The following is a 13,243-nucleotide window of genomic DNA, read 5'->3' on the forward strand; positions in this document are numbered from 1 at the left end:
CATGTCAAAAGCAAAACACAAACGGAGAAAGAAGACCTAACCTAATCCGTTCCCCTCCCTCTCTTCCTCTAGTCACCAAACACCCTATCGCCTCCCAAACACATTCCTTAACCTCAAGTCATTGTTTACGTCCATCTCATAGTAAAAATATAGATTTTTCTATGCATTTTTCAAAAGTAGTTACGAAGAGTTTTAGGCTTTTAGCACATCCAACCCTGAGACAAAGTTGTAATACTTTGTCAATATAGCTTCTACACTCCTCCCCAGTGGCACAAACAACTAGAGATTGAAAATTCTTTATCATACATATTCATGTCTCATCATTTATTTCAAATTTCTTAGCCATATGAGCATCTACCTTTTTAAAACATCTTAAATGTCTTGCTTTTCTTGGAATACAGACATGTGTGTTCCAATATTACACTAGCCAAGGTAAATCCGCCTTCATCATTTAAAATAACATTAATGCTAGGCTTACACCCTATCCTTCCCACTATTTGTTGTGCCTTGTCCACATACTAATGTAAACCATTTAATCTTCTCATCACCTCCTTGTTTAAAATTCCTTCTATGCACCCCAAACCCCTTATGCTTAGCAAACTTCATATAGTAAGACTAAATTTCTTCTTCAGATGAAAATGACATTCCAACCTTAGGTTCTTCAATGGTTCATCCTTATCTGGTCCGTCATCAACTCATACTTCATCATACTCATTATCCAATAACTCGGAAGTCATTGCAACTCGACTTTGGAGAACCTACACTCAATATCTGTCAATATTATAACTCAATTAGCATATAATTTCTCCAAGCAAATAGATAAGAAATTAAAATACTACAAACATTAAGCCCACAAATATTAACAAGAACATATAATGTTTTCTTCATTTTACATGTAAAAAAGGCATTCTATCACTCTCAGCCCCTACAACTCAACAACTTATCACTATGAATATAACATTCTCAATTAATATAAAGCTTCCAAATAAGACTACTGCAATAAAGTAATCACATATTAACCTCCGAAAGAAAGATTCAGAAATAAGAAACAAAGCTCACGGTCAAATTCACAACAGAATTCAAGCCAAAGCAAACTCTTAATTAATTAACAAACCTAATGCCTTATAAATAATTGTGATACGGACATATATCCAATATATGGAGTGAATATATCCACTGTTCAACTAATGTAGGAAAGCTAATTATTTCGAGATAATGGGCTGTTAACCTTTATAATGCAACTCCAAGATATTTTCATAGACAACGATTTTTTGAAACCATATGAAGAAAATTATTTTCTGAAAAACACTTAGAAACCCTAAATAAGTGAATAGACAAGAACTTAGTAACAGCTAGCTAGTAGAGATCGATGGAAATCACAAAAATTATGGCTAATTAGATATCTATTCCCTTACTTAGAGTGGGGACTGAAAATGGTGGTGGGCAACGTGAGAGAGGGAGGGAGGGAGGGAGGGAGGTAGGTGAGCAGTCCACCGCTCGTAGGGCGGGAGCAGGGGCTTGATGGGGGTGAAAACCACTCCACTGATGACTGATGTGTGCATGCCATTGAGGTGTTAAAAGTAATTACAATCATACAGTACAATAATTTCTAAACTTGGTAAAAGAAATGTTGATCTAAAAATCTGTTAGCAGCAGGAAAAAAGCCCAATAGTGTTAGGAATTAGCCTAGGCTAAAAAGACGCTATTACTGAAAATCAAGACTTGAGGGAAACTTTAATAAAGAACAACATTTTCACATTGCTGACATCAAACTATAAAATTGATGGAAATTTTCAGGGGAAAAATATGGACATCCTTCCTTTTATACAAAATGATATGGAAAATGATCTACATTTACAGGGGCTATATGTATATATATGAATATATATTTATAGCAACTGTACGCTATCCACACTGTTGGATGAATATGAGGCAGCCAGGAGGGCTGCTCCGATGCCTGATCCATCATCGGTGACCTTAAGAATGACATGTCGAGCAATGTCTTCCCCCAATATTTCAGACAAGGCTTCATGCAGGTATTCCCTAAACATTGTGTAGCTTGTATACAAACCCCCTTCAATAGCAACCACCGATCTTCTTATTTTAACATCACTTCTAGTCCTTCCACCCGTGATCCCACCACTTCCATCCCGGCCAATCTTTTTCAAGATACCCACAATACCAGCAGCTGCCAATCTAGCAGCTCTGCAGGTGACCACATCGCATAGCTTTACAACGAGCTTTCTCACCTTTAAAGGAACATCGGAAATCTGAAATGACACAGACAACTGTGTAAAAAAATCATCGAAGGACAATGTGATCCATTTGGGTAGATCATTCTTGAAAGGAAAAAGGAACCCTGAATGGAATACTCGCATCTACCTACCTCCAGAGCATCTTTCAAGATTCTTGCTACTTCTGTCAACTCAGGGGAGTCATCTTCATGCATGGCAGCAATCATAGGAGTTCTGAAATTAGAGAGAGACCTTGAAAATCAGTAGCATTCATAAGGCATTAAAATTATTACAGCATTATAGTATTCAAGCATTTACGATGAGAAAGGTTAAAAAAAAGAAAAGGTCCATTTTTTCAGCTAATAAATTGTCTGTGCATCAGGCTGTGCATGCTGTGAGTTCATATCTATGATAAATGGTACCTTTTCTTTTTATAAGTTTTAACAGAGGAAATAAATCTCACAATCTTAACTGGCTAAAACATGGTAACAAAAAACTAATCTCAGAAAGATAACAGACTAAACACAAGAAGCATTGATTTTGATCAGTAAGTTATAGGCATTCTGTTTTCTTCCAACATCAAGTGTATTTTTTACCTGAACTAACTTGAAAGAATATAATGAGAGATATAGAGACGAAAAAAAACCAAAAACCAAATAAAATGATTGCTGTTCCTGCCTGCCTGCTCATGCACCACTTGGGACTTCAAATATCTCACATCCTAAGAAGAACTAGCTTAAAATCAGAGAAAATGGCGAATATATATGTGTACATATATAATGCAAGTGACTTAAGGATGGCTAATATTTTGGAATGGTAACATGAAAAACAATTAGTCTGTCATAAGGGAATGGAAATTTGTTGAATAATTGATCGGTTGTAAGGGTGTTAGGGTAATGTCATGTGTCAAAGCCGAGAGAGATCAACAAAGGTCATATACAATTCAACCGGTTTTTCTTCATATTGAAAAGCACCAACAAAGATTTCTTCAAACATTCCTTCTGATTCTCACAACTTCCAAATGAATGGTACATTTCAATATATCTTCATTTGAAAATTAATTGTTTATTGAGCTGCTCGTATTTTAATTAGAAAAATTATATTTATAAGTTGTTGTGGATAACACCTAGTAAAGTGCTTATATGGCATAATTTGATTTGGAAGAGAAAATTTAAAATTTGATCTTACAAATCAAATCTTATCATTTACATGATGTGGATGGTGCGCTCTACACACTTGTTTGAAAATAAAATAACTCTTTTAATAACATCAAGCCATTCGGAATAGAATTGTTAGCAAACAGTAAAAGTTTCACCTCCATATGCAGACAAAAGAAACACATGTGAAGCTCAACAACAATACAGAATAGCTCTGGTGGGTTCACACTATTTTCTATCATCCATGATTTTTTTCAGTATTCCAGTATAGAGCTCTATGTTTAATCTATTCTATATCTTATCTTTGAGGAAGCCAAACTTAGATGTTTGCATTAGGAGTCAATAGTCAACAGGATTAAAACAAAGCAAAACATAGCAAGGATCATGGTTTTCAATATGTAACATTGGTAAATTGTATTAAATATGTAAGGGGAAAGATACCCAAAAACTCCAGGAGTATACATCGGAAAAGGCCCAAAATAAGGGGAATTAGAACAGGAATTCAGAAAATCCAAAGAGAAGAAAAGCTGGAATTGGTGTGGACCAATGACCACTCATACAATTAGTCAAGCATATATGTGGATTAGATCTGGTAATAACTGGATTCTCATGATCTTCAAAATTGTGGGCATACCTAGTGTCTGCATGTGCAAGTGCATATGCGCGCGTGCGAGAGAGAGAGAGAGAGAGAGAGAGAGAGAGAGAGAGAACCTCAAAATAAAGGGCATTGATAACTTGGAGGGAAGAGCTCCAAATATATCTGATTCTTGAGACATCCTTAAAAGCACTCTCCTCACAATTTCACCAAGATACATTCCTGATATCATTTTTTCGAAACCCTGCATCAAATTATTTTAAATTTAGTTCATCCCCAAATGGCAAAGTAACAGAAGAAAGGATGAGCAACTGAACCTTACCTGATCATTTGGATTAGGGCTATCAGCATCTAATTCCATGTCATATGAAGTTCTTGGTAAATGCGATGACCAGAAATTTCCCCATTCCATGTTGATGACCTGATCAAAAGAACGATGCCTCAACATAAACAAGAATTATTAAAAGTATCATCAGATAAAGAATCTGATGATGTCGGCATAGAAACAAAAGAAAGGATACCATGCCTCCAGTAGTTGTAAGAAGCCCTTGACACTTGATGATGGCATCTGTCCGCTCCCAGTAACAAGCATTTGTACCTGTACCAATTATCACTGCAGCAACAGTGTCTGCATCATGATAATGTCCAAGTGCTAATGTTCCCACAGTGTCATTAACCTGCTTAAAAGCATTAATAAATTAGTGTTTACAAAGCCAAAATAATATAGTCACAAAAGTAACATAGTTACTTACAAAGCGAAAGCAATTGTGGCTGTAAATTAAAAAAAGCTTAATTACGCATGCATGTCAATTTCATGATTTAGAAATGCCTAAACAGATGGTATACACACAAGTAGTAAGGTGGGTTTCAAGCAATTATATTTCTTCATCATATTACATGTATACAGTTGAGGTCTTAAAATATTTTTAAAACAAAAGATTACACATAATTAATGATGCGACAGTAAAAAAATTGAACTATTTTGTTGGAATTAATGGTTAAGATTTTAAAATGCTTAAACTAGAATTTTCTAGAACCATTTGAGGATCAATTGCAAACTTTGAAATCTGATAGTCAAGAAGTTTAGATGAAATTATCAATCTACCATATAAATAACGTTTAAAAATGTTAAATAGATGATTTTTTTTTGTGTGTTAAATAGATGATATACATATACAACTACTAAGATGGGCTCAAGCCCACCTAGTTTGAGCATGTGTTGAAAATAGGAGATTTCTTTCTTTTTACAAGTAATCTACAGATTTATTAAGAAATGCAAAAGGCATAGCCCAAGTAAACATGAAGTATACAAGAAAAACTGAAAGGAAGAGTTTCTTAAAACATATAAATTCAAAGACTAAAAACAAAATAAAGTATTTTGCAACTACGTTCCAAAACACCTTAAATGAGCCAAAGCACAAATGCTCATCACCTTATAAATATACATATCTTTGATACCATAATTTTTTATTTTTTTATTTTTTTTTATCAGCAAATAAGAATTTTATTGATGATAGTAGGCATAGCCCAAGTACATGGGACATATACAAGAGCTCTTTGATACCATAATAATCACAATGGTAATGACACTAATTAAGCCATAGCTAGAACACTGTCACAACGTATCATGCAAAGAATGTCACAGTCAGAGGCTGAAAAATATAAGTTCAAGATGAAATATCCACCGCCTGACATAATTTCATACATCTATGGTCAAGCAGATCAGCATGAACCACAAGGAAACCTCAAACTCATTTCCTTTTTTATTTTTTATAAGTCAACTTCCATTAATAGCGCAAAAGAGCATGACTCAAATGCACAGGGTGTGATAGAAAAGCACCCAATTAGGGAAGAGGAAAACAATAACTAGGAGAACAGAGCTACTCTAAGCCAACATGCATAGACAAAGCAGTTTTAGAACTAAAAAAATCATGTCTTTTTTTAAAAGGAAATATTTATTTTTTATAAGTAAGAAACCTTTATTAGAAAGTACAACCCAATTACACAGAATATATACAAGACAGACACCTATCCAAAAGGAGAAAAAGATATAAGAAAATTAGGACATTTTAGCCCATTAAAGTCTATAGAAGCTGTTAAGATAACTCAAATCTTCATACAAGGTTAAGCAAGAAACTACTCTATTCTACCTGAAAATTTATAAAACTATGATCAATAGCTAATACAGTATCTTTTATAGATTCACCCCTGGGATAAGTCAGGACTTGGTTCCAGACACTCAGTGCCAATCAAAAATTATATTTTCTATACAATAACCATATTAAAAATAAGAACAAAAAAAAACAGCATAATCAGGATCTCCATCAAGGTTATCCCGTGCAAAATATTACACAAAGACACAGCGTCATATCCAACAATTTCAATTTTTTCCCAGTGATCTCATATATTAGTAAACACTGTGATCCACGAGCACAGTTAAACACCATTAAAATAAGAAAGGGAGTCTCTATGAAAGGCTGTAATAGATTCAAAGGGCTTTTTTTTGTTTTTTTTTTGTGGGGGGGGGGGGGGGGGTGGTGTGTGTGTGTTGGAGATGATATGAGTACATGGACTGGCGGGCTGTGGAAGCATATAATTGGGACATTTTCTACAGGCACTCTCAACTAAACGTGGGGGATGGCTCCCACATAAATTTTGGCACGATCCATGGTGCAGAGAGAGGCCCTTAAAGAAACTTTTCCAGTAGTAAGATTGTGCATGCAAAGGATGCCTCAATAGCTGATCTTATGGAAGTCTCCAGTGGTACCTTGCAATGAAATGTCAATTTTCTTGCGCGGCAAAAGACTGGGAAGTGGGTTCCTTCACAAAGATTTTCAACATACTGTAATCTTCAAGAATGACAGTGGGAGATGCAAAACAATATCCTTTGGAGCCCCTCAGAACAAGGAAGTTCACAGTTCAACCATATTATCAGGTTTTCGCCATCCAAGATACTACTCCGAACATTTGGAAGTCTAAGGTGCCCTGGAAAGCGGCTTTTTTGTCTGGACAGTGTCATTAGGGAAGATTCTCACTACAGACAATCTAAGGAAACGCCGGATCATTGTGACGGAGTGGTGCTGTAGGTGAAAAATGAGTGGGGAAACTGTGGATCATTTGCTATTTCATTGTGAGGTAGCCAGCCAGGATCCTATGTGATGATTTCTTTACTAGAGTGGGGTTAGCATGAGTTATGCCTAGAAAGATTAGTCGACCTCCTAGCAAATTGAAGGGGCTTATATGGAAATCCACAAATTGCAGCAATAAGAGAAATCTCTCAAATGTTTATTGTGCATTTGGAGAGAGAGGAATGACACAAGTTTTGAGCATCGAGAGAAGGCAATGGATGAGCTTAAAGTTTTCTTCTTCAACACTTTGTTCCTTTGGGTAGTTGCGATAGATTTTTAAGGACTAAGTGTCCATGAGTTTCTTGCATCGGCTGTAAATCTTAGTTAGGTGTCTCTTTTGGATACATCATGTGTACTTGGTCTATGCCTATTGAATAAAATTCATGATTACTTCAAAAAAAAAAAAAAAACTTATTAAGGAGAGCTCACCAGTACTGCTACCCCCATGTTTAGGCCTTTTCTACTCATTGCTTGTTCTAAGTATTCCTTAACCTCTCTTCCAACCTGACAACATGATCAAGAAAATGACATTAAAACAAATTATTTTTGATAAATCATTGAAACAAATTATAATGAGGAATCCAGTATAATTCTTACATTAAATTATGTCATGATTTGATATTGAAAGAACGATTACGAACATTGCTTTAATTTGGCAAGCAGAGTCTAGCTTATTATCAATCAAATTTTAGCTTGATTTGAAACTAGTAGAGCTGATACCATCCCAATTTCTGCATCAGCAAAAAAGCTGTTACATTTTGTGAAAGGCGACTGACTAGATGGTATCAGCTCTATGATTGTTGAGCTTTCGATAATGTAAAAGTTACAAGAATATAATCCAACTAACCATGTCTTCAATGTAAAATGCTTTAGTCCATTTAATCAAAATGCCTGATGAAAAAGAAGTTTGCTTCACTGGAAAAGAGAATGTAAATCCAAGTTCCCGTCTTCTGGTTAGTAGCATTTGGGAGCCATCTCCCTCTTTTTCGACAAACTCCTTTAACGATGAAGCAATAAAATCAAAGAGATTCTGCAGGCAACAAAAGCATAATACCCATAAAATCAGCACATCATAATATTTCAAAGTCTTGTTAATATTGATATGCTATTTGAGCAACAAATCGGTAACCTCGCTTGTGCTGGTCATCAAATGTTGGGGAATGGGTTGCTTTTCCACGTGTTGTTCCATGATCGAGGACCTTTGACCTCCTAGCTGAACCCGCAAGACCCTAAAATTAGTACCCCCAAGATCTAGTGCATAATAAGTTCCTTTCTCACTCCTGATGAAAAAGCCAATGCAGTGATCAATTTTACAATGTTAATAAATGCAACATTTTTATAGTCACAGCCCGCTCATAGACGGGAACCATATGTTCATTGCATCCATCATGACAGACATAATGAATGCAGACATGAAAGCAACAATTGCATGTGTTAGTAATTGAAGCATAAATACTGAAGCAAAATTACCTCTTAAATGAAGCAAAATGACACTGAGAAACACCTGAGAACTCAAGGCGTGTTAAAGCCCCAATTTGCAGAATTTTATCAAATGAAAAGACTATAGCAGAATCATTTAGTCATGACTCAAAAAGGAATGACCAATCTAAATGGGTAAAATGGATTAGGAGAGAATAAAAGGAGTCCAACTTTGGAATCTAACACAGTATTTCTAGAACAATCATATCACAATTTTGAGCATTTATGCAGGGAAGTCAGACAAGAAGAATCTCCAAGATTCTGTAAACAAAATTAATAAATTTTTCAAAACAAAATATTCCCAAATAAAGTAGATTAATTAATCACAATTTCGAACGTCAAACCAACAGACAAAATTATATACACTAGATATCTAAAATGGAAAAGTGAACAACTTCAAAACATCCCAATCCTTAAAAGCCATGTATCAGTATCTCCTAGAAGAATAACCTATCAAATAAAAATAAAAATAAAACAAATTCCTCAATAAGGAAAAGGGCAGGAAAAGACTACACTTCTTAAAAAAATAAAAAATAAAATGGCACACTTAGATCGAGAATGCACGGGCAGCCAACAAAATAAACTTAAGAAAAAAGAAGTAATTTTACAAACTCGCAACGAAATTAGCACAAAAGCTCAATGAACAGTAGGAAATGACAATAGAACGCCAGTGAAAATGACTTGGGAGGGAAAGAAAAGAACGCATAATGTCACAAAAGTAGAGATACTCATTCGAGAAACAACAATATTGTTACAAAAAAAGCCGAGTAAATGAATAAAGAGATACTCATTCGAGAAACAACAATATTGTTCAGGAATCAAACAGAGATGGAATTTTGACACATTTAAAGTAGAAGGCAATGAATAAAGAAATAAAAAGCCGAGTAAATGAAAAAATAAAAATAAAAACAGTTCAACCGAGGCTATGAAACCATGAAAGCAGTAAAGCACAATATATCAAATTCCAGGGAAAAAAGACCGGCTTAATTGTCAAGTGTAGAGTAGAAAAAGACCATCCAATCCAAAACGAAACTAACTCACAACCAAACAACAGCAATAATCGATTAACCAAAAGAACAAAAAACCAACAAAGATAACCAAAAATCCATCCAAGAGAAACGAAGAAAAAGACAATATATGTATGTGTGATTACCCATTGGGGAGACGATCGACGAAGGTGAGCAACATTTTGAGTTTGGAGCCCCCTTCGGAGGCCAGCCCAGCATGCATCTCCACGGCCATGGCGTCCACCACCTGCTTCAGCCTCCCCACCGGAGTAGCGCACCCTTCCTCCAGCTCCGCCAGCACCCCCAACACTCTCCTCCACTTCCTCCTACTCCTCACTCTTCTCCCCACCACCACCGATGCAAACGCGCACGCCGCCGCCGCCGCCGCCAGCGCCACGCCCACCACCACTACCCTACCCATCTATCGCCTCCGATCACTCACACCATCCAAATACGGCGCCGTTTGGCCTCCCTCGTATGACTCTCCCCAAAACCACGTCGTCTCGACATGCGCGCACTCACACACACCGCACGCCCTTTTAGTCCACAGACCTGTCTTTCCCAAACCGTCAAACAGTCTAAAAGACCGCTTTGTTCGGTCTCTATATCTAAGAAAACCGTAACAGCTCGCCAGGAATACAAAGTACTGTTCCTCCGGCGTCTTTCGCCGGCGAGACTCGTCGGTGAAGCGGTGTAGATGATTTGGTCGAAGAACGGCGAGCGAGTGAGAGCGAGAAACGGGGCTTTGCAGTAAAGTTGTAACGTTGGAAAGCGAAGTGAGGGGGGTACTTATAGCGGAGCCAAATGACGGATTTGCCTCCCACAATTTCACAGTTGCCGAATTGGTTGGACTATATCTGGGGATTTTTTTACCGTTAATCAATATTTTGACTTGTGCTTCTTTCTTTAAATTCTCTCTTTCGGCTTTATTTTGTCATGGCGTGGTGCTTTCGCTTTACATTGCCACTGTATTTGTCATAAATTACGTTTTTGGGTAAGAAAAATTCCATTCATCATCTTCATTCTGTATATTATATATAATTTTTTATTTTTCTCTTTTTAATTTATAATATATAGATGATGAATAAAATAATTTAATTAATTTAAAACGAATAAAATTAAAATTAAAAAAATAAAAATAAATATGATATTTGATTTATGAGAATGACGAATAAAAGAACTCTTTTAGTAAAATATAATAAGTAATAATAAAATAAAATAAAAGTGTGAATTTTATGTTTTTTTCTTTTTTTATTTTAGTTTTGCTACCTACAATCTCATGACGTAATCTAATGATGTGATAAGTTAAAACAATTATTTTATAATAAAAAAAGTGACTCAACTAATCACATTAATAAAATATATAAAAATTATATAAAAATGACTGCACATAAATTTTTTATAACAGTTTTCCAATTGCCAAAATGGGCCCCATGCTCTCTTAATTGAAGTAATCTAAAACTATAACTCTAATATTGCATTCACACATGTCATGTCTATCTAGTATTGTCGCGAAATTTCTCAAAATTTGCATATGCGTCGATATTATTTGAAGTTAATTGAGAAATTAATCTCATCAGGAATAATTATTATTATATTGTGTAATTTTTACGCAATGAAATAATTAAATTGTTGGACATATTTCAACTCATCTTCAATATTCAATTAAACAAGGAAAGACTAAAAGTTTATTTTGGATTAAAAGGTCAAATCATTACGAAAAAAGAGCATTTGTGACGATTTATTTATGATAAGAATGATTATTTACAATGAAAATAAATTCATTTTAGTAAAAAATAGATATTTTTACAAGAAATAACTAACCACAAATAAATAGTTTTCTTGTAATGAATGGAGCACTAAATAATTGTCAAAATAACAAAAATTGACAGAAAAAAATGTGATTATATTTGTGCTAAGTCGACATAACATGTAATATGGTGACGATATTACATGCTTATTATAATATTCATGCATGCAAAGTCAACATGTGAAATATGTGATAGTGTTTAAGACACGTGGTGCAATCACAATATTCACTCAATTATTATATTAATACATTTATTTGTGGCTAATAAAAAATAATCTCCCTTCAAGAAAAATAAAAAAAGGAAGGTAAATTCACGAGGAATCACACATAAGAACTTCAAATGAGCAATGAGTTTGTAACATGTGTGTCCAAAGAGGCATTGTGCTTGGTATTGCACTAAGAATATTTCCAACTTTTATTACATATATATTATGCACGTAAAATATACGATCAGAAATGATAAAATCTAGAATGGTAACCGTCATGGAGTATAGTATTTATACTTAGATTATTTTTGTAGAAGTTAGAACTAAGATACCCATGAGTTAATGTTGCAAGGAGAGTCAAGTTTATTTTATCCCAAGGCTATTAAGATGATTGGCAAGTGTTGGGGATCATTCAATTCTAGAGCATTCCCATTTACTTATCTCCTTTTGGATGAGAGGATTAGACCCATGACCTTTGCACCACTAATAAATGTAACACTAGGTCAAAATATCTATGGTAGATGGCCACTAATTATCTCAAATTAAAAATACTAGTTAATTAATAGAGCAATGATATTTCAAACTAACGGTGATGATCACAATATTGTTAGGCACCCACATTCATCCCATGATTTAGACAAAATCCCTTGATTATATACGCTGGTTATCTTTAAGAAAAAATCTAGTTACAAGCACAATTGCGCACTAATATAATATGATTGGTCAAAAAGTTAATTTTATTGAAAATAATACTAATTTAAATTTTGAAATATGAATTAATTAATATTGATATGCAGATTAGTACACGATTTTACTTGTACATGGTAAAATTTTATTTTTAAAATGTATTCTATTTATACGTTTTACTATGCTCGTTCATCTATTAAATTTTAGATAATTATGAATAAGTTGTAACTCTGCTATTAAATTATTATATCAGACACCTTTGAAAATATACAAATCATTTAATTCTCATATAATAATGTGAATTATCTAATTATTCTTTGTAATATCTCATTAATCTCCAAGGGAGAAGAGATGAGGAGGTCCCATTTGGCATTCTTTTTGAAGATAAAAGAAAAGGGCAGAAAAGGCACAGAAAAGAGGGTGGGGGTGATGGGGGATTTCTTTTGTACACAAGGAGACAACTATATTCGTTGCTCGGCAAAAAAAGCGATGAAACGGCGACGGTAGCTGCGTATCCACCGCCGTACTGCCAGCTGTCTCCCGCTAAGTTCCAGCTGTGCTAGCAAATAAAGCCCACCCCACCCCCTACCCGAACGTACCACTACCACCTCACCATGTTTTGGCTCTACTATATTTCTTCTTTATTTATTACTTTTATTATTATTATTTTTTTAAAGTCATGAGCAAGAAATTACTTTATTTTTTATTTATTCTGAAAATAATAAGACACTCGTGAAGTCATATTATGTATAATTATAGAATATACAAGCGATGTGTAATTATTTTAAATAAAATAATATATAAATAATATCAATTTATAAATTTATTTTATAAAATTTCTTCATATATATACAATTTTATTGCTTGTGATAAATTGAGATGATAAAATGCAAATGAATAAGTTGTACTCCTCACTCAATTGAAGGTTTAGTTCATCCTT

At 34.5% G+C, this 13,243-nt stretch overlaps 1 protein-coding gene across 1 annotated transcript; it reads right to left on the reverse strand.

Moving 5' to 3' along the window:
- Positions 1–1,705: 1,705 nt before the first annotated feature.
- Positions 1,706–10,371, reverse strand: LOC122292353 (hexokinase-3-like). The gene is made up of 9 exons (XM_043100661.1): positions 9,747–10,371; positions 8,244–8,394; positions 7,962–8,144; positions 7,544–7,618; positions 4,508–4,663; positions 4,309–4,407; positions 4,103–4,230; positions 2,387–2,468; positions 1,706–2,270 (listed from the first exon to the last, which is right to left on the reverse strand). The coding sequence occupies exons 1-9, from the start codon at positions 10,019–10,021 to the stop codon at positions 1,890–1,892; spliced, it is 1,530 nt and encodes a 509-aa protein (XP_042956595.1). The 5' UTR covers positions 10,022–10,371; the 3' UTR covers positions 1,706–1,889.
- Positions 10,372–13,243: the final 2,872 nt, after the last annotated feature.

The sequence above is a fragment of the Carya illinoinensis genome, chromosome 13 (genome assembly GCF_018687715.1).
Source record: "Carya illinoinensis cultivar Pawnee chromosome 13, C.illinoinensisPawnee_v1, whole genome shotgun sequence".
NCBI lineage: Eukaryota > Viridiplantae > Streptophyta > Magnoliopsida > Fagales > Juglandaceae > Carya > Carya illinoinensis.

Coding starts and splice junctions, on each gene's coding strand:
- LOC122292353 (XM_043100661.1), bottom strand. CDS start 10,021: ATGGGTAGGGTAGTGGTGGTGGGCGTGGCGCTGGCGGCGGCGGCGGCG. Junction 8,395..9,746: donor GTCGATCGTCTCCCCAATGG/GTAATCACACAT, acceptor CTTTTTCATCAG/GAGTGAGAAAGGAACTTATT. Junction 7,619..7,961: donor CATTTTACATTGAAGACATG/GTTAGTTGGATT, acceptor TCATGTTGTCAG/GTTGGAAGAGAGGTTAAGGA.